At 40.2% G+C, this 24,786-nt stretch overlaps 1 protein-coding gene across 13 annotated transcripts in view; it reads right to left on the reverse strand.

Moving 5' to 3' along the window:
• LOC110973105 (uncharacterized) overlaps positions 1–24,786 on the reverse strand; it is a 200,743-nt gene that overhangs the window by 17,201 nt on the left and 158,756 nt on the right. For 9 of the 13 annotated variants that reach the window (XM_087134012.1, XM_087134016.1, XM_087134013.1 and 6 more), the window contains 9 exons: positions 20,968–21,154; positions 19,074–19,325; positions 12,298–12,515; positions 8,588–8,684; positions 7,681–7,789; positions 7,159–7,260; positions 4,974–5,015; positions 2,208–2,419; positions 1,361–1,555 (listed from right to left, as the gene is read on the reverse strand). In XM_087134012.1, the coding sequence (XP_086990138.1) occupies positions 1,361–1,555; positions 2,208–2,419; positions 4,974–5,015; positions 7,159–7,260; positions 7,681–7,789; positions 8,588–8,684; positions 12,298–12,515; positions 19,074–19,325; positions 20,968–21,154 (1,414 nt within the window). The remainder of the gene's footprint in view (positions 1–1,360; positions 1,556–2,207; positions 2,420–4,973; positions 5,016–7,158; positions 7,261–7,680; positions 7,790–8,587; positions 8,685–12,297; positions 12,516–19,073; positions 19,326–20,967; positions 21,155–24,786) is intronic. The other 4 variants (XM_087134017.1, XM_087134024.1, XM_087134014.1 and 1 more) reach the window with 3 other exon arrangements.

Consider the following 24,786-nt stretch of genomic DNA (forward strand, 5'->3'; position numbering starts at 1 on the left):
ATGCTATCTTACAGGTGGGCTCAAAGTGTCAGAAGCTTGAAAACCTGTTTTCCAGAAAAAGTAGGGATTAAGAATTCATAAACTTGTAAACTCTGGCAAAGTCGGCACTCAGTCTAAACTCGAAAAAATAATGACTTCGAAATGCCGAAGTGCTGCTTGCCGACTTACATGGCGTGCTGCCTTAATACCATCCATATAATTCATTGCACCAATTTAATTGCTTTGATCTGCCCTGGTTTATTTCTATCTCTGTTGTTGATTCAGGTAAGTTTGTCCTCGATTTTGATCATCGCTCCGTCCGTACTGAGGACGACCCGTGATGTCGTTTGTACTGACATAATGCTAGCATGCACAGCACACATATCATGCCCCGGCACGGCACGTGTGCACGCAAGATCTTGGGGGCTGGCCGCAAATAAAACTTTGTTCAATAGGGTGACCCCCAAAAAGGGACAGGGTGCATGCGTGTGCACTAGAGGGGGTACTGATATTGATGCGAATATTGGGGAAACCCCTTTGTGGTCGCGCTCGTGCGCACGCAATGTACATGTAGGCCTACTCCATGTCAGTATCGACAACGACGCTCCAGAAATCGATTGTTTGCTTACAGCCCACTTTATACCGAGGATTTTTTTTGTGATTTTATGGAAAAGGAACCGAGAGAACATGCCGACTTGAACCAAACAACAGCTTATAAAGGCCCACTTAAAAATGATCAATGGAAAAGCATCAACACACGGTACTTTTATCAAAAGGCCGACTTATGAGTTGCACGATGCCGACTAGATCGGAGTTTTCCGTAACCATTTAGCAAAAAGTAAACATTTTAAGGATCCCCATTTCATTTAAATAAAAGGATAGACACTATTTATTATATTTTAAACTTAGTTTAAGCGGAGTGGAATCCTTGAATTCTAATGGGAAAGGGATACAAAATCTTAGCAAGCATTAAATCAGAGGCTGGATTTGGAAGGAAAAAATCGTCCGGGTAATTGTAATTAATTAAAAATGAACATTACAATTTTATACAGGGAATGCGACAAATAATAGCAGCATGATAAACGCCTTTATTGAAGGGGGATGGCATGGTGTGCAAGAACTGAGCAATAGCTTATAGGTCTACTCATGACATGACTGGTGGTCAAAATTGTAAATCAATGGTTTCACAATAATTGGCCTTGGTGCCCCCTTGAGCTGGCCTGGTGCCCTGTTGAAATTTGATGAAGGCAAGGCCAAAGTGGCCTGCCCCTTTTTTCCCCAAGATCGAGGCCTGAGTTTGGTAGAATCAATTTAGGCAAGAATTGAGGAGTGCACAGAGGCTGTGTCCGTGTTCCTGGCCAATCACATTGGGTTCCCTTACCTCCTCTGTGATTGGCTGCTTCATGACCAAGTTGTGTGACTGCAGTGCATTCTGGGCAAGGTGGGCTTTGGTGGGCTTCTTGCGACTGGCCAGCATGCTGTTGTTGCCTGTCACCAGCTGTATCTTGGATTTCTCCATGCTGGTGTCCAGCATGTCGGTGTCTGGAATGTGCTCAAACCATGCCTGCTGCTGTTGCTATGGATACAAACATGAAAGCAAGAGGGACAGACGAGTCAGACTCAAGTCTTGTCTATGCTTCTTGCAATCAAAACAAATTACCCATTACTTTAAACAGTAATCTTATTAAAATACTATTAATAGACACAAATACTGTACATTGAAAATGATCCATATGACTTTTATTCCGATGGAAGCATCAATCAATTTTTTGTTGAATTTGGAGGAGACCTTTCTATTGACACAATAATGGACTCTGCCAGATCTAACATTCCCATTCCCATGGAGATAACCTCAGACTTTATCAAACCATGACAGTCATGAGTTTTTAACAAGTTCCAAACATCCATGTCCCGTGTTGAACCACGGCCAAAAAGGGTCAAAACCATCCACAGAAACAGAGCTGAAATGCCTAGAATTGACACTGTCAGTGCAAGTGTCATTTGACACATGCATTGAAGTATCCGGAAGTGAAAATTTCAATGAATGCATTATTTGAAAACTTTATGATTCGACCCACACAATTCCCTGAAACACTACTTCACAAACTAGTGAAAAAGTGGCTAGTGAAACTTTCTGCTACTTACCTCCACGACCTTAAACAACTCCCCCGCACACAGAATCTGGGCTATACCGCCTAAGGTAAATCCCTTCTAACTCCATTCCTTACCAGCATGTGGGCTTCCTTCAAGTCAGCCTCTAGGCTTTTCTCCCTTTCATCAGCCTCCTCTGGGTCCTGAGACACGTCATAGCCTCCCTCATTTCCGGACGAATCCTCATCGTCTTCGTCTCCCTCCTCCTCCTCTTCCACTGGCTGCACTTCCACTTCTGTGGGCGGAGCCTGAGAGAAATCCAGGCCACTTTCCAGTGGGATGATAGGAGCTGTGTTCAGGAAAAAAAACCCAAATGATAAACGGGATGTTATTTTAGTGGAGAACCCGGGCAATGTAAGAAGAGTGGGACAGTATTGTTCCTCGTGAAAAAAGTGACAATTCTAGAATTTTTTTCTCAAACAATAGTCCTTGCAAGATTGTTCTGAGTATGACAGTTGACAACTTCACTTTGTTGGTTCAGATTTTGATGAAAGGTGTTGATCTGATCAATGCTTTTTGTCAATTTCCATGACCGCTCTTGTCCAATGTAATAAAGACTATCTAAAGTTTGACCGGACATCCTCCCGATTTGAGCTAACTTGGGGATGATTAGTTGATGACTGTTGCTATGGTGCTGAAATCTGCAACACTTTTTACATCAATCACAAAAACTGACTGAACCAACTGATTAAGCAGTGGCAACAGTTCCATTAAACTTACACAAACAAGCGATACAGACTAAAAGTGCAATGGGAGGTCGAGCAAAGAGAAGTGGATTGGGAAGAAAAGTTTGCAGAAATGAATGAAAGGGTTTCAAGACTAACAGAGTAATGCCATGCAAAAAAACACACCAACAAACAAAAGATAAAGGAAAAACATTCAGAAAATACTTGTGTCAACAAAACTTTTAGGTATTCCAGAATTTATGCAATACGAAAATGCAGGCATAAATTTTGAAACAGAGCACGAGCAAAAAAACCTAAAAGACAAAAAACAAACAAAAGCAGCCTAGAAAACCACAATAACCTGAAAACGTAACATGCACAGCTCACATTAACCAGCAGCAAAAAGTTTCACTATCATTTCACAAGTTCAGCAAGAATCCATATTGATTTGCATAGTTTTGGAAAGAGTCCTCTCCATCATTTCACAAGTTCAGCAAGAATCCATATTGATTTGCATAGTTTTGGAAAGAGTCCTCTCCATCATTTCACAAGTTCAGCAAGAATCCATATTGATTTGCATAGTTTTGGAAAGAGTCCTCTCCATCATTTCACAAGTTCAGCAAGAATCCATATTGATTTGCATAGTTTTGGAAAGAGTCCTCTCCATCATTTCACAAGTTCAGCAAGAATCCATATTGATTTGCATAGTTTTGGAAAGAGTCCTCTCCATCATTTCACAAGTTCAGCAAGAATCCATATTGATTTGCATAGTTTTGGAAAGAGTCCTCTCCGAGATTTGGACAAGACTTATTTTGACTGGACTGTGTTCCTTCTTTGTTATTTGTACATTTTAAGTTGGCCATGCAGGTGCTGTGTATGGCTATGGTTACATTTGAAATGAGGTAATATCTGGAATACTTCAAACTGATGATTTCCGATGGCGCTCTGTTGACAAGCAGCAATAACGGTCAGGTTATTTCCCCCAGCCAGAGGGTATCAATGTTCTTGGTGTGGGTATAGGCAAGCACAGACTAGTCTGTAGCATTTACTGTGTCTTCTGTGTAATTGAGCAGGCATGTATACAGGGCATTTAGGACTACTGACTAACCAGACACGAAGGGCAATCAACATCTTCATAACTAGTTCAATCAGACAGATGTGTGGCGACAGCATTCTCAGCCAGGATTATTTACTTGGTTGGGCTTTGGTTCTTTCATTAAAACCCAATCAAAATGATTTCTTTCACTGATACTGGCGAATGGTGCTGTCTGCTCTCAGGTGTAAGCAGGCAGACAGATGGAAAACAGCACTTTCGAAATTATGCAAAACTGTGCATCAGGTAATTGGTTTGAAATGTCAACAGAGTGCAGTATGGGCTGAATGCCGAGGGTGGGTTTTGTTGGGATGAGATAAGGCACATCAAGAGTTTTTCAAATTAAGTTTGGTACATTTATCCAGGGCAAATTCAATATAGATGTAGCATCTGGGTTGAAACAGTCGCCATAAAAATCCTTAGAGAATCATGATGGCCAATGAATGTCAATTAAACAAGGATGAAATTCAAGATTCTAATTCAATTCGGAGTAAAGCCACTGATCCACACTGGAATGATACATGAGGGGAAATAAACCTTTAAATTAGATTAGAAATGTTCTTTTGCTATGGAAAGAACTTGTAAGTTCATTAAAACCATTTAAATCCCTATTTTTGCATTTAGATTGAAAGTGGATTTATCCAGTGTACTAAAAGTAACATCCTGTTTGCCTGGATACACTTTTTTCATTTAATAGGCAAAAGGGAGGCATCATTACATATGAAGGGATGTACTTCTAACTTAAAGGATTTGGGGCAGTCAAAGATATCTTGGAGCCACAGAGTAATAGGTCGATGAAAGTGTTTATTCCAATGGATGGGAACCAAGTTTAATGGTTGAGATGTATTTCCCACTAATAAAAATGTTAGGTCAGAATTTTCTACATTTAATCATTTTGGTTTGCATATAACATGTAAAGCATACAATTTTCACCTTTGTTGTGTTAGGCTACAGGTTAAGCGCAAAGATGACTTAGTCTATTTTGTAAGGTGTGCTACACATCCAACATCTAGAATACATGAAAACAGCAAATCTACACAAAGAATGAGAGGGGAAAAAAGAAGTGTTGCCAAGGTGAAGCTTACCGCACATTAGCTGGTCCCCGTCAAAGTCCCATTCCCATTCAACTAAAAAACAAAAACCGGCGTGCGTTTGGGCAGGACAGTGAAAGAGGGAAAGAGCAAGAAGTGAGCGGAAATGACGAGTGAAAAGACTACAAGGAGACTGGTTAAATAGGAGAATGAAAATTGACCAATAGGCAGCTAGAGTGTGCAAATGATGGCTAAATATATACCCAGCTAACATAAAACACTACCAGTGGCATATGACTACCAACTATCAAGAACTAAACATATGGGTACTAAACATTGTGTTCTCTGTTGACTTACTGAATTCAGTGCACTGATCATAGATGTGTAAAGATTCAAATGGACCCTGGCATGAATGCTACAGGGCGCTAAATGTACGTAGGGCACCGGTACCAAAGGACCTTCATGTATATTACTTCAAGCATCATGTCCACCCAATGAACAGTTTTCTGTTGTCCCTGGTACTGTGTTCAACATTTGCATTTTGCTTGTAAATGTATACAATGAAGACAGGATACTCTTACCAGTAATGCATGCAAATGTATCACTCAAAGGTAAAAGTGTATCATGACCAATGCATTTCTAAAACTTCAACCTTATTCCTCCTAGAAAAAATCCCTACAAAAAATGGGTTTAAGTAAGGATTCTCTTTCACTCAGGCAACTTCTGTTTGGAAAGACTGCAAAATGACTGCTCAAGTCGATGAAATAGAAAAACTAAAATTGCATAAATGAGGGGCATAAGTAAATGAAAGTTAACAGCATGATGCAAATCCAGAGATTTACAGCCCCATCCGCTAGGAAAAAAAAACAGGTATGTGAAAAAATCTGTATTGAGTTTTGGATAGCATGATTTCTAGAAGTTTTATGAGTTGTGTGGAAATTTCAGAAAATTCCAGATATTTTAGAACATTTAGAAAAAAAATGTGATCTTAAACCAAGTCCTTGATACCTTTTGTACCGTGCCAAACTGCATCTTTAGACACATGAGTCAATCCATGGAAGCAACTACCACTGCCCTCTAGTGTCCAAAAAGCACCACCTGTTATTTCCCTGTGTTCCAGCTTGACAACTATACAATGACTACGAGTTCAAATGAATTTTCAATATGGAAAAGCCTGCATGCACCTGTCTTCAGTTGATCAGGATCACTATCAATGATGCATGTATGTTAAATTAGCATAATGTCTGGTGTTCCGAGTTGTTGTAGCCCTAACCCTCAAGGTTTAGTGTAAATCACATACAATCTTGTTGGATTTGGCACAGTTACAATGCTTACATAGCCAATTCGGAATCCCCCCCCCAACTAAATGCACTTTTGCTGTAGCCCGCGGTTTGAGGAAAGTCTTCTACCCCCATCGTCCACCATTGAAAACAATGTTCAGTGTTGCTGGGCACCTGTCTCTAGATAAAGCATGTCCAATATTTTAATAGGCGTACCTGATGATATTTAAATTCAACCCACAAAGGTCACTTTCAAATAGGTCAATTTTTTTTTACTGCATCTCATGCCAAAATGCTACATGGTACTTGTCAAAACTGTTTAAGTAAATTGATGCCTAGAGAAAAGTACTTTCATATGCACAAATTATTCAGACTGAATTTTTCTAAAATACATGGGGGGATTCTCCCCCATGAGCTCAATTATTCCCCTCCCATTGTTTGGCAGAAAATAATGTTTTGGGGTCTTTTTCCTTCCCATCCTCCTAAAAGCATGTAAAAAGCAGAAACTTTAGTCTTTACCCTATGAAAGGCCATAAAACATGACATAAAAAAATTACAATCTTTGCCCCCCCTCAGAAAATTGGTTCTGAATCTGCCCTTGAATAAACTCCTGATGATAATGTAACAAATTTTAATTAACAAATAAAACAACTACAATTTTATTTGTACATAAAATTTGAGTATGATCATTTTTTTTTTCAAAAGAAATCAGGACAAAGGCAGAGCAAATTCCAGTTATTTGGGGGAAAAGGTAAATAAAACCTGGTTACTATATATATAAGTATAGACCTTGCCCAAACATGCCCTGACGTATTGTGCATTTCACAGTGTAATTTTTTAATAGTGTGTGATGTCATGTTAATGTGCTGAACATGAATGGTTGTATGTGATGGGGGATGAAAAGATAAAACTATGGATGGGACGAAGGTGTGATATGGAGTGGGTGGAGTTCACCTCACCTTCGGGGGAGTCATCCACGAGGATGGCTTTGCCTCCCTCCGCATCCAGAATGTCTTCAAAGGATGGTAAAGCTGATTGCCGTATCAAGATGACACCTTCATCTGTGCAATGGTTTGAGGCAGGCGTTCAGATGGCGTATGATATGCATCATTCATGAGAGGATGTTGCCAACAGTTATTTCATATGCATTATTCATGAGCAATGCAGCCATTTGCATAATGTTTGGAGTCACAGTACCAATACCTATTCTTTTAATTCAAACCCTCATTATCTTAAAGCCAGGTCTACTTCAAGGGTTTTTTCATCACAAAATACATCAAAGAATGAGATAGATTTAAAAATTACTATTAATAAATAGATCAATCATTAGTTGACAAGATGCAAAAAAAAAGTGTTACTTGTGTGAAATGAAAGTTAAAAGTAGATTATTGAAATCAATTTCACAGGGCAGGAGAAACCATTTGTTTTGAACACGATGAGTTATTAAATTGTGGACAATACATGCACTTCTTGTTGTTTACCTCCATTGTCTGGTGAGCTGGAATCTTGGTCAGCTTGAATCCCGTCAGATCCTTCAAGACTTCGGACCCTTTGTGATTCACTGGACAGTTTCAGTTCAAGCTCATCAATCTAATTTGTCATGTTGGCAAAATAAATCAGCACAGATTGGTACATTAAGAAAGGCTCAACAGGGTAGGGTGGTTTTTTACTCAGTTTGGTTTCGTTTTGCTTTGCTGTGGTTATTTTTATTTTATTTTTTTACTTTACGCTTTGTATGGTTTACCCTTGGCAACTTCTCTGCAGGACAATTTCCACAATCTACGTTTATCCACAGCTGCGCAGTAAATGAAGATCACTTAGTGTATGCAACCAGTGTTAGGATGTGAAGACCTTGGCAAAACAAAGATAGCTGGTCTACAGAGACTTGAAACCAACTAGGCCTTGGAATTTGATTCGTTTAGGACTGGGGAATGGGATCGAGATGTGAAGTAATTTTTTTACCATTTGTGAAAATTGCAAATAGAACAAGCTCTCAGCAGGCACTTTGACCCGCTGATGTTGTTATGTACGCCAACCACACATGATGTGTGTGATTTCTTCACTCATCATGAGTACCAACAAACAGTGAAGCATTCCTGGTAAAAATGTAGGTTTACCATTGATTTTTTTCACTCTAGTATCAACAAGATAAAAAATAATTGTACATACATGTGTACTTGTTTGAATAAGGAATTGTAGAAAAATATGCAACTGAAAACTTAAGATAACATTCAAAATGGAGAAAAGTGTAATGTTTGCATATATTATGTTAATGAGTTCAGGTATCAATATGCACAGTGCCAAGCCTAGCATAAAACACTTGAGATACTAGCAATTGTGTGTCACACTAGTCAGCTCTTCATCTGTCCACAATGTTACAACCGCTACCTTTTCTTGTAATGTCCTCTTTTCTCTCATGTGACTCTCTTGCAGCCGTTCCTTCTCTTCTTGAAACGCCTTCTCTTTGTTCTGAAACTCCTCTTCCCTGTTGGGGGGGACCGAGAACAAGAAAAGCAATTACAAATGATGCAAGATACAATCTTACTCATGACCAATCAACTACTGCTTACGTTTCTTTGTGATTTAGCAACAAACTTGACACAACTAGGTTGAGGGCTGCACTTAGCCTTTATTACCCAGATAGGGTCAAGCTGGAGGTAACCAGTGGAAATGTTTCTTCTAAGATCACTTCATACTGCACTTTAGAAAAACATTCCCTCTATAAACTCAACTCAAAAGTGTAAGTTGGAGGGCAAGTACTTGACTTTAATGTAGGATTTATGTCAGTTTATATATATGACCAAGACATTTTCCACGTTACAGGTACATGTGCCTTTTACACTGATTTCACTTGTTGTGTGCACTAGGTTAGGTTTCTGTGGAAAGACACTGAGTCAGTGCTGACTTGCTGAATATTGTGGTTTCCTTGTTCAGATTTGTGCCCTGCTCTCCTCAGTGAAGCGCAAATTCTCTGAACCTATTTTAAAGGCACCGAGCCTCTCCCTCCCACCTCACTAAGTGGAGGATATTAACTTGTCTCTGCAACATGGGCAAGTGTGCTGGAAATCGCCATCTACTGAAGCAAGCATGCACCTCATTTAAGGATGACAATCTTATCATTGCAGCAGAAAATAAAAAAGCCATGAGGAACAAGTGGAAGCGAAACTCTGGGATCAGAAAGACAGCCAAACCCAAGCTGACCCTGGTTAAGTGGTTTTCCTGACAGGCCACCAACGTTCAGCTATCATGTTAGGAGCAATAAATATTGGAAGCGGGCCCTTTTTTAAGCACGGCAGTTCTTAATTTATTAACGTTGAAAATCTCAGCCATTTAGTATTTTAGGCCTGGTGTATTTATACATGCAGGATATTGAAAAGGCAGAGAACGTGTCCCACACAAATATTGATTACAGTTTTATGTAAACAACTTTGACATGTTTTTACAATGTCCATACAAGCAAAGTGTAAGAATCACAATTAATTTTGACTTCAATTTTCTCCTTTTTCAAAATTTAAAATGCATGTACACATTTATGTAACATGGTGGAAATTCTAGGGGGTAGCCAGGGGGAACTCTTTTTTTCATGGAAGCACTGAAAGCCAATGACCTGTGGCTTGTACATGTACACATTTCAAAAGTGGAAAGGGCATCCAGGGGTGGGGAAATGGACCTCCAGGAAGGGAAGGGGAACTCATGATGACACCACTGCAATAACATGTATTTATTTAATTCATTATAAAAAAACCAAAAACAATTACTGGTACAGACTTCAGTTTGTTCCATTTTAAAACATGCCTTGCACATACAGAATAAAAGAAGGCCTCGATTAATACCAATGGAAGGCGTTATTTTCTTAGCAACGGAGGCTCCTTTTGTCAGAACTGAACTTTGCTGGTTCACGAACGGCTAGGAAATGCACGCATCACGGTTGCATCACTACCAAACAAAATGAACACTCCCAACCAACATGGCTCTTTTCAACCGATGAGGGAGTGCTTCTGCTTGAGGGGCAAATTAAACTAACCCAGTACAAAAGATAATGTCATTTAAGTGCACTGTCTGCTCTCAATAGGTCTAAAGTGAATACAAAACCAACTGCTACAGTGATACTTTCACGTCATGGTAGAACCAGTTCAAGTAGAATCTTTCTCCCTCTAATATTTGTGCACGCCAGAGACAAAACCCAGTTTTCTCAACTTAAAATAACACATCACAAAAAGTCTGTTGGAGTGATACGTACATGTAATTGAGCAGGGCAGTAACAGATGTTAACAATGCCAAACAACACTTTGAAAATTTGTTCTCTCCAACATGAAATTCAAGCAGTACATGGTAAACTGGGCAGGTATCCGGTATGAGTGACGGATTAAAAAAACAGACACCGGAAAGCCTGGAATCTCTTCAGTTCCCGTTGCCCGCTCAAGTAACCAATTCGGTATCCGAGTCAAGAAAATGAGATCTGGAGGCCAGCCAAGAGATTGGAGAGGAAACAAGATCAAGCTGTAGTCAACTTTGCAGACTTTTGCCGAAGGCGTGACACTGTGATTGGTTGAATAGGCTGCCAACCATTTTGCAGTCTCCTCACAATCCACAACAGCATCTGTGTTATACTGTGGTATGACTTCAGTTTTTCCCTTACACTGCTACAACCTCTGGGAGAGTCCCAGTCCGTATCTAGATTTCTTTTTTCCTTTGAAATCATAAGATCTATATCTTCTGTAGGTGAAGTTTTCCAACTAGTCCTCTAAAATCCAAGTTGTGAGAAATTGATACCTTCAATAATCCATTTGGGTGACCAACCTTTCGAACAAATAGCCTAAGATCAAACCTAAGTCTTGCTTTAATTGAGTCTAGTGCAAGATATTCTCTAGGCATTGTACAATCAACAAAGTCACAAAGAATGACTCATAAGATGTACCTGATGGCTGCAATGAAGGACTAGGTTAATTCACATTAGACTATAACAATTCCATACTTTTCACTCTGAATATAACCATTAACAAATGCAAAGAATATAAAATTCTCTCATTCAGCTGAAAATTGATCCATGAAAAGAATTTTGACCTTATCAAGTACCTCCCTTGTAAAAAGTAGTCGGACTCTACGACAATACATGTATCCAAATTGGCTTTCCAACCATAAAAAACCTTCTGCTTATAATTTAATCTTCAGTCACAGATACTTCAGACTGAAAGCCATCAATTTGTTGAATGAAGACATTGCAAATGGCTGTAACACACCGCCAAAACACTGTTAATATTGCTTTCTGATTCTCTCATGAGCAAAAAGCATCTTTTGTTTCTAAATTGAAAGGGACTGCTGTAATTCCACATCCTTTTTCGACAAATGCATTTGGATTTTGTGTCCACCAAGAGAGTACTTTATGTACTGGCTTCCAGGACTATGTGTAGCAATTGAAAAAATCAATAGAAAGATACTGGACCCAAGAGTAAAATTTGGGATTAAGATTTGATTAGGTGAAGAGCCCAGCAGAACAAGACCGAATTTAATATTGGCATGACCTTTCATCTATCCTATTGTCCTCATTCGAATAGATTTCTGAAGCCTGTTTTCTGTATTGCTGCAGTGAACAATTACTGTGGCGCACTCTAGAAGTCATTATGAAAAAAAAAAGGTTCACCCTGATAATTACAAATGGGTCAAATGAAAATCCTAGCGTGTATTGAAGTGCACTGACCAAGAGCGATTGGAAACCAAGAAGACATTGCACTGTACAAGACAAGACCGTCATATCTGTAATTTCCGTTCAGGATGCATTTCAAGCTGTTGACTACGGTATCCTCATCATTGCTAGAGGCTATTGAAATCCTAAAACAAGGACAAATTGTCAAAGAAAGCCCGTCAAACTCCCACACAAAGGGGAAATTAAGTTCCACACCAGCTCCGGGGGGGGGGGGGGGAGACGGAACACATAGTCATGAGTAAAATGTTTTAAGGACTGGCTTTGAATAAATGCTAAGACTTTGGGGACCTCTTCAGAAAAAAAGTTGAAATTCCGAGGAACTAGACTGTAATCCCTCTGCCATAAATCTTACCTGCTGTAGTAATTTCACATAGTTCTGCACCCACAAACTTACTTGTTCTGCATGTCTTTGATGAGTTTCTTGGCCTTGTGATACTTCTTGTCCAGCACAGAGTACTGATTCTGGTTTTCCTCCAGCAGCCTGCGGACCTCGTTCAGCTCGGCTTCTGTCTTCTCCAGCTTCTGATCCAGGAGGGTCAGTCGCTTATCCTGGAGCTCAATCTGATGCTTGAGTCTGGTCTCTTCGGCTTCCCAACCCTGAGCCTGCATGACCTGACAGGAAACAGAAGGAAGAAGGCGGCACTGATCAGATAAATGGCTACAAAAGCCTGGTTGAAGAACAGTTTTATTCTGTCCCGACAGAGGGGAGTAAAGGAGTTGATCTCAAACAATATGTGTCAAAGAATATGATCAAGAAAGGCAATCATAAAATCGAAATCATCAATTTTGTGACTTTTTCACCGTCACAGTTCCCTTCTCTGCCATGGTCATCTTCTCTGCAAGTGTCCTAAGTATTACAGTAGTCTTATCACAGCTGTTTCCTTTGTTATGAGCATTACTAAAATGATTTAGAAGAGTAAGGAGCTCATTCCATTATTAATCTCAAAGAATTACCAACTTTGCCCCAAACAGGTTGCTGTATGTTTCTACGGGTAGAAATCACAGTAAAAATACAGTCAAGTGTCTTTGCCTGAGGACATGAGCGCAATATTCCCTAACTGGATCGCAAAAACATAACATGGCAAGAAACTGCTGGTAAAAATGTTGGAAAATATAAATAGACCAAAGCATTCCACCAGCAAACCCAAGCAATGACATGGCAAACATTTACTTGTTTGCCAAAAGTCATTCTGCAATCATCAGTACTTCTAAATTTTATTTTGAGAGGCCTGATTTTCAGGAGTTCTGGCTTCAATAAGATCTCTCATTGACAAACACAAATCTCATTTTACCACATGCCCAGGAATGTGTCTGCTTTTATTATTTTTAAGAAACAAATTAGTGTATTTTGCATAGAAACTTCAAAAAGTATTGGAGGTTGGGTATAGTAAATCGATGCCAACTTGGCAAATTGTTGGAAAACCTGTGTCAAACAGCTTGACAAATTCTTCGCACAAGTCAAGCTTGACGGCCGCATTTTAAGAAGAATTAAAAAGTACTTTAAAATGGCTCATTTTCTCTCTCCGTATTCGAGGAAAGACTTCAACAACGATTCACATTCTCGTAAAGTTCAGAACCATTAACCTCCCCCTCCTGCCACTCCAGCGTATCGTCTCCTGGTTATTAAAACCAGGACATCAAAGCATCTCTCAGACGTTAGGCCGCCAAACACTGGGGGGAAGATGGAATGGATCTCTTCTCATTTGGGAGAGCAATTTGGGGAAGAAAAACGGGGACCTCCAGGAATTGCCTTAAACGCCCCGAGTCGTGTGACATTTAGAGTGGGAAAAGGGAACAATCGCCGCCCTGCAAAACTGACATCAAATGAAGTAGCCAAAAAAAATGTGCGGTTGGCTTTCTGATCTGGCAGCATGAATGCAAGGGAAGGGAGATCATTAGAATAATGACATTTGCGGCTTGGCATGGAACAGGAAAAAAATCACACTGATTACCACGTTCAGGTGCCACAGAGTCGCGGTGCCATTCAAATTTGAAATAAACACCCCCGAAATATGAAGTTCTGGATGAAATCATTCAGTGGCAATTTGCAGCTTGATTTGCCCCGATTGCATTTCATTTTGTATTGAATATCAGCAAACAAGGAGGGTTGACTTTCCCAGAATATTCATATTACGAGGGGCTGGCTATGGCAAAGATAAAAAGGGAGCAGGCATTGGGTTACCGGCCGTGGGTGTGCTGATATGTGCTGATCAATGCAGAGCGGACGGATAGCTTGGCAACTTGCTTAGAATTTTAAGAAAGCCTCTTTTCAGTTTGTTGTCAGTAAGGCCTGAACCAAAACATAAGTAGTGGGGATGCCAGGACGAAGGCTTGGAATTCAGCCACAACCACTGATATAACCAAGATGTTTGATCCTGGGAATATTATAGTGAAGGCAGATTGAGCAAGGAAAAAATGGCACTGCATCTTTGAATTATTATATGCTAATGATGAGGTTCGAAATACCAACATGACGCCCAGACTCGTGGAGAATGTGTTGGAAGGGAACACAAATTTTGTCGTTTAAAAAAAAAAATTTGAAGTTAACAGATTAGTAGCCAGAAAGAGATGCCAACAACTAGCCAGCAAGGACAGGCATGAAGCCAATGTACATCTGCTGTGTGGATAGATTGTTGAGGGCATTCAACATGTACAAGCAGTGTACAGGTGACGTTGGACTGGCCTGCATGTCCCACAGACGCATGCCATCCAGATTTGGAGAATTAGCAGACTAGTTGACCTCCGGGAAATGTGACCCCCAAGGGCACGGACTGTCCGCATTTCCATCACTTGAATGTCTGACAAGACCAGAGCAGATACAATCAATACAAATCCCAACCAACATCCTTCTTGTGGCACACATTCTCTTCAGCATGAGATGAGGGGGTGTCCACTAGTACAGCCCACACACACTTAAACATCAATTTATTCCCCTATTTCTTTTAGGAGACGGACCCAAGTTGAAAAATTGTTCAACTACAAATTGAATATTTATGATTTGTTTTCTGACAAGTACAAACAACCGAATTGCTATTTTAACACCCTTGACACAATACTGGGAGCGAGAAGATTGAAAGTAACTTGATATGGCCCACACTCACATTTATAAAATATACATCTGAGCAAATCCAGGGGTGCTGTTCGGCAAATCCATTATGGTTGAAAGTAAACTGCACTGAGGGGGCGGAGGAATGCTTAATGGGGTTTAGCGAACAGGCTGTAAAAGCTTGCCTTCCATCATTTGCAGGAGGCAATTTTTAAAATAAGGGGTTAGATTGAGTTGGCTAGTATGGCATTAAAACAAGATGTGTTTTTGAAGGGACATGTTTTTGTTTTTCAACTTCCGAGGATTTTCTTTGCTTGTTTGAATTGAGACCTTTCTAGTTAGTGCTGTGTTTTTTTCCCTGTCACCGGGATGGCCTGGAATTGACGAGAAAATTTCAGGGTCTGGGAAAACACCCACGTATCACAGCCAGAAGGACTGCAATGTGTGTGCAAAGAATGAGGGGGTTGATAAGCCATACAAGTTTGTTGGCATATCTAGAAGGACGAATGGTCAGGTGAAATGGAGACAATTATCAGTACGTCCATACTGAAAGATCAAGGGACTCAACATCCAGTCCAAGGCATGTTTCCATTATATAGCTGTGGTACGAACAATGCTTTGCTATCATGAAGATGCAGTTAAAGGATCTTGGAGAGAATACTTATTTGTCTAACCCCTGGACACTGTTTCAGGCTAGAGTTTTGCTTATGGTTCCCGTGACTGTTCTTCTTCATTTTGCAACAAATAACTGTATCCCCAAACTGCCCCCCCAAACTCTTTTTTTTTTTTACCGGGTTAACTTTATACGAGCAAGGCACAGTCCAAACAAGCCTTAACAAGGTTCATACAACTGGCATGAGACACATTTTTTGTGTTTGTCTCAGGTACTTTAAAAGTATTTAAAACGAAAACTCCACATCTCCAGTCATCAGTATTGCTGCAACTCTACTACACAAGTTCAGCCACTTTCTTTTTCTACTTCACACAAAATGAGCCGTCTGAAGAAAGGAAACTCCAAGTTCCAAATTCTTGAAATTGAAACCAATTACTCAGGGCGCTGCTTGTGAAAACAAAATCACACCTTAGTAAGGGAGGAAAACTGACAAAGAGATATTAGATATCCTTTCCAAGAAGCACATAATAACACAAGAAGGAAATGTACGTCGGTAAAATGTTGGGGGTATGGGTTGGGATGTTTAATTTCCTTGATGACAACTCTAGGATGGGAAAAGGTGTTTGAGTGAAGCAGTCATTAGGCGTGGTTGACATCTCTGCTGAGCATCCCATCACTCATGAAACGGGCTTGGCCATTTGAAAGTGGGCACCTTTTATTGATTCAATGCAAGGATGTCACAGCCCATTAAATGGGACGCATATTAAAAATTCAGGACAGAGTTGTTCTTCGTCCTTTCTCTTTTGTATTTTTTTTTGTGACTGATGGTAACAAATTCTGTGGACAGAGATGGATAGTAAGGGGCTCAAACTTAATGTTGACACCAATTTGAAGGCCAGTTCATACGGGTGAAAGCAAAAATGAATGCGAACTTGTGATGTCAGATCAAATTTTCACGCTGCGAATTAAAAAACGTTGAACACATTTCAACTCTAGCAAATTTCGCTGCAAATGTTTCGTGATGTCAAATTTGCTTTGCTTTCGCATGAAGAATGAACCGGCCTTAAGACTGAAAATTTTACTTTAAAACTTTGACAAGAATTGAGCTGCAACTGCTGATCGATCTATGAACTGGTCAAAATCCTAGGTTGCGGTTTTTCATGCTGCTATTTGGAGATCAGTTCAGTTTTCTTATTGTTTCTCTGCTGATTACTGGCAACGGTGAATCCTTCAAATTTGTGTAAATCACACTTTAACGTAGAAAATATACTTTAACTCTTACATCTGTCAATTCCTGGCTATTTTGGTTGATATAGCTGAGCCCGTGTTCACATCCAATGAAGTTGTTGGTTGACAAATTATTGGTAACTCTAGAAAAATTGCCCACTTTGAACATAGCCTTTCAGCTAACAACTCTACTGGTGTCTGGGTTCTAGAACTGGTGCCTATGATGAGGCAACCTCCTAAAAAGGGACGGTTAGCCCTGCCTTCAGGGGAACACACAAAGGCGATCGTGTAACCACAGTCTAATGGATTTGCGAAGAACCCCACAAAGTCAACAGTCCCCTGACTTGAGGCTTGTCTATGTGGGTGGCAACACGATTCCTGACCTGACATTTGTGACCAACTCAAATTGAATCGGAGGTCTGTGCATGTCAAAATGGGTATTTACTGAAGGATGGGATGATGGCGTGGGCAAGTCACCTCAGGCTAGTAAGTAGACCAGTCGCTAGAGTGAATGACAGAGGCTCCCTCCAAGACATTGTGTAGATGACTACGATTGTGACCTGATACATTCTGGAAAATACAAGATGTCCCGACGTATGTACACTGAGCGTCAGTGGGAATTGTACAAGCACTTATCCCCTTCCTGCTTTTATTCTTCAGGTTGAAAATCTTTAGACTGATTTCAAGCTGAATTTGTCCTTTCAAGTCTTGAGACAAATCTGAGGGGCTGTTTTGTAGTGCAGGAAACATCAAATGCAACCGCGTTTAATCTACAATACTAAATAGTCAAGTTTGCATAATGGGCCTCAAGCTAAACCAAGAGAGGGCGCTATTTTCTCAGCAACGGAAGCTCCTTTAGTCAGAACTGAACTTTGTTGGTTCACGAATGACTAGGAAATGCATGTGTCACGGTTTCATCGCTATCAACAAATTGAACACTTTTGACCAACGTGGCTCTTTTCAGCCGATAGGTGAGTGTTTCTGCTCCAGGCGGATTATGCCTAGATCTGAAAAAAACTATAGGAAAACCTCTCTGTAACAACAGAAAAGGGGTGGGACACACCCACTTGGCTTCTCCAGGACAAACAGACATACTGATGCAGACAGATAAAGACATCATTGATGATGCGTCTAAGTAAGAGTGTCTGCTCTTTTGAAACCTTTCCTGGTAATAATGCTTCTAAGCCAGCCAAGTCTGAAGAGAGAAAAAAAAAACGGCTCAGCAACGGAGGATGGAGTGGAGGTGTGGTGATGGAGGCGGGAATGGTTGCAGGGAACAATGTTGGTCCCCCGACAGCAGGATGTACTGTTCATTCCGGTGATGTCCCTCTGAACATTGCAAGGGGCGGATGGAGAAACCACTTAGGCATTCTCCAGCTCAGCGGAAACAAAGATCGCATTTTTCTTCTTCTTCTCCTACTTTTTCCTCCGTAGGGTAAGAAGGAAACTGGGGCCTGCCATGGTTCATTTGGACAGGGACAGCACTGAATGCTTACCGTTATTAACATTTTGAAACAATGCCAACAAGAGTAAATCTGATTTCAGCGTCAGTAGCTCAGTATTATTCTACATCTGTATGACTTGTACTGTGGTCTGACTATTCCTGGACAGGTTGCAGTTTTCAGGAAGTCGCATTTGCTGATTTATATTTCTCCACAGAAGATGGAGCCAGGTTGACGACGTGATGTCCACACTAATAAGAGAAAATGCCCTGTGGCATCCGTAAATGAGCGTATCGGAGGAAGCTCTCCATTCATTATCTCGTGTTTAATGGCTAGTGATCAAAGTTTGTCTCCCATTCTGTCCCCGGTCATGTCATACTGGCTTGCATACACAAACAAACATCTCAGAAGCTATGATTTCTGACAGCGGGTATGTGGGGACAGATCTGAATTGAATTAAAACCGGAGACTTCAACTTCTGTCTTTTCTGTGGTGGACTAGTGTGTACCAACTCATATCTTTCCATAGTTTTGTTCGCTAGCATCCAGCACAGATTGGCCAGTTCCTGTCTGCGATGATCAAGAGAAATAAATATCATTTAGCCGTCAGTTTGCCAGGACATGTGGTCAATTAGGGTCGCCTACACAAGAACAGAAGAATGAAACAGGATTAGAACCCACCTCCAGTACAACACACAGGTGTTCTACCAACTGTGCTACCCAGACTAATGTTATCAGCCTACCAAGAGTACTTTGTCAGCTTCACACTGTACATTTCAAATGGTGTGACTGACATCCTAGAAACTGGTTCCTGGTGTGACCCTTGTCTGGTACCCTGCCTACCTGTATCTTCAGCTTGGCTATCTCTGCCTCGGCTACAGCATTCTTGTACTGGGCTTCCTTGAGTTTGACCCTCATGTCTGCCAGGGCCTGGTCTGACGGCTGGTCAGAGGATGGCGACGTTGGCTTACTGGCCGAGCCACTGCTCATGCTCTCGTCCAGCTCAAATGTGTCGATGACTAATCGGCTGTCCTCATCGCCTTCTGAGGACTCATTCAGAGCATCCAACTTCATGTTGTCATCGTCTGGTGAGGTCTGGGGTAGAGTGAAGAAATGAAGTAGGACAGAGGAGTAAAGGGGGGCCACTTACAACTGAACCTGTTATAGGTTGATTTCAGACAGGAATTCTTGAGAAATAATGCCAGCCTAAGAAAGTAAAACAGAACAAATAAACAAACAGAACAGAAAAGAAACAACCCCTAGAAAACAAAAACATGATACAAAAATTTACTGGGAAGGATAAACAAGAATGGGAATAAAAGGAAAATGGAAGTAAAAGAGAACTAAAGATCAAATTTCCACACACCCCTCAAAACCCTCCTGACCACCAAAAAAAAAAAACCTAAGTAAACATAAGGCTTGAAAATCTGCACATTTTTTTCCAAAAAGAAATTATTAAACCACAATACAATATAACATCCATGCACTAGCCAAAATATTGGAATAACCACAGAACCGAGATAAAGTAAAGTCAGCTAGAGTCAACTTGTTCATACATTCTATCTATGCGAGTCTTGCTCTCACCATTTGCATTTTGATTCAATCTGTCTCTTTTGAGTCACTTTGAAAATACATGCACATCCCCCTCTAGATCAATGGTGGTGGTAATGGTCAGAAAAATATGTACATGAATTAAGGGTTACTGAACCCCTTTGTGCCGGGACGTGGATAGAGCCGCCGTAAAAATTGAGATCCTCAGCCCGCTTTTCAGCTATTATTCTTGGCCCACGCTCGAGCGAACACGGTGAAAGAAGGCAGACCCTGGCTCTTGTATATATGGTGATTGGTCTTTGTGCGTAGCCCAGAAATGAAAAGACCGAATTTGCATCATAATCACCAGCTTCACAATAGTCCCCACTTTGAAAAGAGGCAATGGGAATGTGGAAGCTTGAGTAGAGCCGCATGCCGCCAAATAATCAGCCTTTTCACCATGTAATTCAAAGCGTGCGGAGCACGCAGGGCCACAAACCGAGAACCTGCCGTTTGTCGGGTGGCCTTCGTGGCCAAGCGAGGCTGGAATTCTTGCAGTCGGCTTTCGGGAAGAAATTCCCGTCGTCAAGGGGTTATTAGTGCAGTAAGATCAACATAAACATAAGCAATGCAAGAATTTCTGGGGTGGCAGGGTTTGGAATAACAAAAAATGTAGCATAACAATTCTGAAACATTTTCATGATAACAGGCTTTTTAAAACCTTTTCCCAGTGTCTTTTTTTAATTACTTTTTTGTTCTCTTATTTTTTCCCCCATGTTTTATCAGGGAGGTAAACCTCCTATCTACGGTGATGCCCATGGACCCAAGATAACGTCAGACACTGGGCTTAACTACAAAGCTCAGAATTTCTCTCTGTCAACAAACTATAGAGGGCAGTAGACAGTCTGCAGAAATAGCTTACTAAATGAAATCTGCCATTGTGTACAATCAGAAAGTACAAATGATTTTCTCCAATGATAGGTAAGTCCAAGTCAGGGTCCAACGTGTCAAAATGGCATGCAAATTGAGTGACATTCATGTAACATGCATTAACATCAAAGACATAGTTTCCACTGTATTATTGAAAGTTCTTGTATGTACTGTACACAGGCCAACATCACTCATCTACCACAATACATCACCAGCATGTCACCATGGTAACCATCCACAGGCAGGTCAATCATGCCACATGTGACAGTATACTCACAAAGCCATTGGCTCTCCTGAAGAGAGAGGAGGGGCTATAGCTGTTGTAGTTATAGGGCCATACCATTGACTCCAAGGGGCTTTCCACGGGGGCGGACTCCCGCATGGCTTTGTCATGTTGCAGGGACTGGGAGATTAGTTGAGCTACTTCGCTGTTTTCACTGTCCTTCTCGCGACCGATTAAGAATCTGTAGAATGGAATGCAAAGCAATGGCCAAATGCATCAAAAATTAACATAATTATGCCATCCTAACACAGATACAGCACTACACAAACAGAGATCCAAGACAGCCCTTGAAAATGAAGACTGAGAAATGAACATTTATAGAACCAAATCCGCCATCACATTTTCAGCTGAAAATGAAATCAAATGACAAATGGCCTTGGTATGGTACATGTCTGTAACACAGCCTTGGGTTTTAGACATAATTCTTCTGAGAAGACAAAATAAATGGGGCATGGAGACATCAGGAAATTTAGTACTGAAAAAAAATCCTAAAAAATTTGTTTTTGATGAAAAAGGTAACAGTGCTGAACAACACCGATTAAGGATCAATATCTGTCTCATTTACTAAACATACCAACTGACCAAGTGGACATGTAGAAAGTAGACAATCAATATCACAAAATTAACCATGAATGGTACACACACAATAATGCCTCTGGAGACTAGCCAAGGGTACACATTAATGACTGCTTGATTAAATCTATTTATACATGAAAATAAACAGCCCTTCAGATAATGGAAGAATAATTAACATCCACATGACCATCAACTGTTCAGGGTTTTCTTCAAATTGTCTCTGAGATACCAATAATAATCCAATTAGATATTGTAATAGTGGAGACTCAATGGAATTAAAACCACTGACGCAGTACCCTTCAAGTCTATAATGAAATCAGAAATCAACCAAAGAAAAGAGAAACCGAAGGATATGTATGCATTAAACGACCTCATTTATATTCATTTTTTTCAATTGTGTGCCACGTGGGAAATCCCCCCCTCCTGGAGACGACAGGTGTTTGCAAGAGACCACAAAACAATGCCTAAATTAATAATTAATCACTTCCGTGCCTGATCCCCCCTCTGCTGCCAGAGGGAGTACACTCACTCTGGGAAGATTAACTGACATTGCTTGACGTAATACCGACTTGTTCACAGCAGATGACTACTTGTTCTAACCAATGGCATTTCCTACTTAATGGAAACTGACGCAGCCAGCAACAGATGTTTCGGAATAAATTGATCGACCAGCATGACCAAAAATTATCAATTGCAAACAAACAAAAACATGGCATTTGAAAATAAGATCAGAGAAGTTTTGTTTCCTCATCAATCATATTCTAACTTCTAACACCCTCAAAAGAAGTTCTCCTATTTCAAGAAGCCTCCATATTCATTTGAAACATGAATCGTGACTGTCAATTTCTTGGGGCAGCTGACCTCAATTAGAACAACTCTTCACAATTGATTTCTGGACAATTGAATGGTTGAAGTACAGAACCTTGTTAGAGGGTACAGCAATCAAGTATGATGGCCAATATCAGAAAATGAAGTACCCCAGAGCGCTTTACCAAGAAGAAAAGGTCAAGGTACTATCTTGGTCTTTCAGTCAGCTCTCAATCACAATTACTGTAGCGTAGGGCCATTCTGTTGACACAAACCCATGTCTTCATTTGAATCATGAACGATTATAGACATGTACATGTACAGTGCACAGGCATGTGAAGGTTGTAATTATGTTGAGGCCTGTTCCTCCTTGATGAATCATCAAACAAAACAAGTTAGCTTTATTGAACGCATTAAACCAAAAATCCATAGCACTATTATGGCAAAGGTTATGCGTACTTTATAAATCACTTCAATATACGGCAACTATGTTCCTGACAAGCTTCATACATAATAAAAAAGGTAATGAAAACAACATGGCCACTGCACTAAATATCTTTTTTAAGAATGTGTCATATAATTTATAAACTGTCCATTTTTGTTTTGTTTCTTTTATGCCATGTGTGCTTGTGGTCTGCAGTGTCTGTCCTCAATTGACCTTCATTTCAATTGAGGAAGTAGAAATGTGTAGCAGGGGAAAATCATGTAGCAGTTCCTTTGGAGTAATTCCAAAATTTAGATTTTGAGCGATTTTTGGTTCTGTTGATATCTGAGGATGTGAGATTTTTCTTATTTCCAATTTGACACGAGAATGTTCTGAATTTGAGCAAATGAATCCAAACATGTGTCTACTTCCTTGTCAAGCTGATTTGCGGTTTTAATTTGTGAAAAAATTTAAACAATGAAAAGTGAAAAAATATTTCACATAACTACTGGTGTCTTTTATTTGATATTTCATTTTTGAAAACCGTTTTTTGTTGTTGTAAGAGTTCTAACTAACAAAACTCTCAGTAATGGAATGACACATCTCTAGTTTCCTGTGTAACTCTCACAACACCCTTCTGCTCATGCTAACAAAAAAAAAAATCCAGGCTTTGATACCAGAATTCCAACATGCCAATGTCTGTACTCTTAACTACTGAAAAGAAGGAATTGCTCTTGAAACAATTAACTCTTTCTGAGTGGCAAAAAGGATGACACAACCCAAGTGACATCACTGTAGACCATCTGAAATGTCTCGATCTAGTTGTGCTTGGCTTCTGAGTATTGTTATTAATACCACAACAGAGGGCCATGCCCATTAGAACCTGTGGATTTCTCAGATTGTTTTGTTCATTCCTTCCAGAACCTGTAATCGGTCTCAGCTAATATTGCCATATCATTGCGGCCGAGAACCAAGGTGATGTCATGTGATCTAAGCAAACAAACAGCCACTTCCTGTAAGTGAGAGATTGACCTGAGATTCTGTTGCCACAGGAACCGGCCTACACGTACAGGGTGCTTCAACTTCAAAAGAATGCAGTTAGAAAAAATAGTACGAGTACAATGTGAACTAACGTAAAATTTTGAATAAGCTTCTACATAAATTTAAGAAATTGGTAAGACTCCTTTGAATAGAGTTTCTTTCAAAAGATGCTTTAAAACAATACACTAAAAAAAAGACTATTAAAATGTATCCCCCAAAAATAAAGTTTGAAAAATCTGAAAAATATATACATATATATAAACAAATCAGTACAATGGTAAGAATTGAAAATTAGTTACACTGAACCTTATTTGAACTGCAACTATAAACTGCGTCTGTGACTTCAACTAAAATCAATGGAACAATCTATTGGACAAATGTCAAGGTACTTCCAATCACTCAGTCCTCTCTAACAGGAATCACTCTTTTTATCCTACATGTAATAGACCAAAGGTACTGCTATATGAGAAAGCTGAGGTTGTGTGCAACTGACTTGGCTATGGCTATCGGTAACACCTAAGTCTATGAGAAATGGATGTAGCCGCCTCCTAGTGTTTATCCATAGGCGAAATACTATTTCTAGCCTAGCCAAAACAATTTGGACATGGCCCTAGTTTGCAGCAGAATTTGCTAACTATTGAAAATGTCTGACTTACACACATATCTGCTAAGCACAAAGATGTTGCTAGTTCAGGCTGTTATACATGAACCTACACGTATCAATTTCTGCTCAAATGCAGCCCAATTAATCTGAACCCTGCTTCCTTGTTCAAACTGACTCGTTGACAACAACAGGTCATGCCAGATATCAAGCAATGAGAGAGAAACCCTTCCAGTTAATATTTTTCTAAGACTACAAGCACAGGGAGTTGTCCTCCACTCACATGATGTATTGCCACTGACCAAAGCAAGTAAGGCACTCCAGTGTTTCGTTCTGGTGCCATGTGACTACAATTATCGCGGCA

The sequence above is a fragment of the Acanthaster planci genome, linkage group LG03 (genome assembly GCF_054643075.1).
Source record: "Acanthaster planci isolate LZ-2023a linkage group LG03, COTS_SCS, whole genome shotgun sequence".
Taxonomy (NCBI): Eukaryota; Metazoa; Echinodermata; class Asteroidea; order Valvatida; family Acanthasteridae; genus Acanthaster; species Acanthaster planci.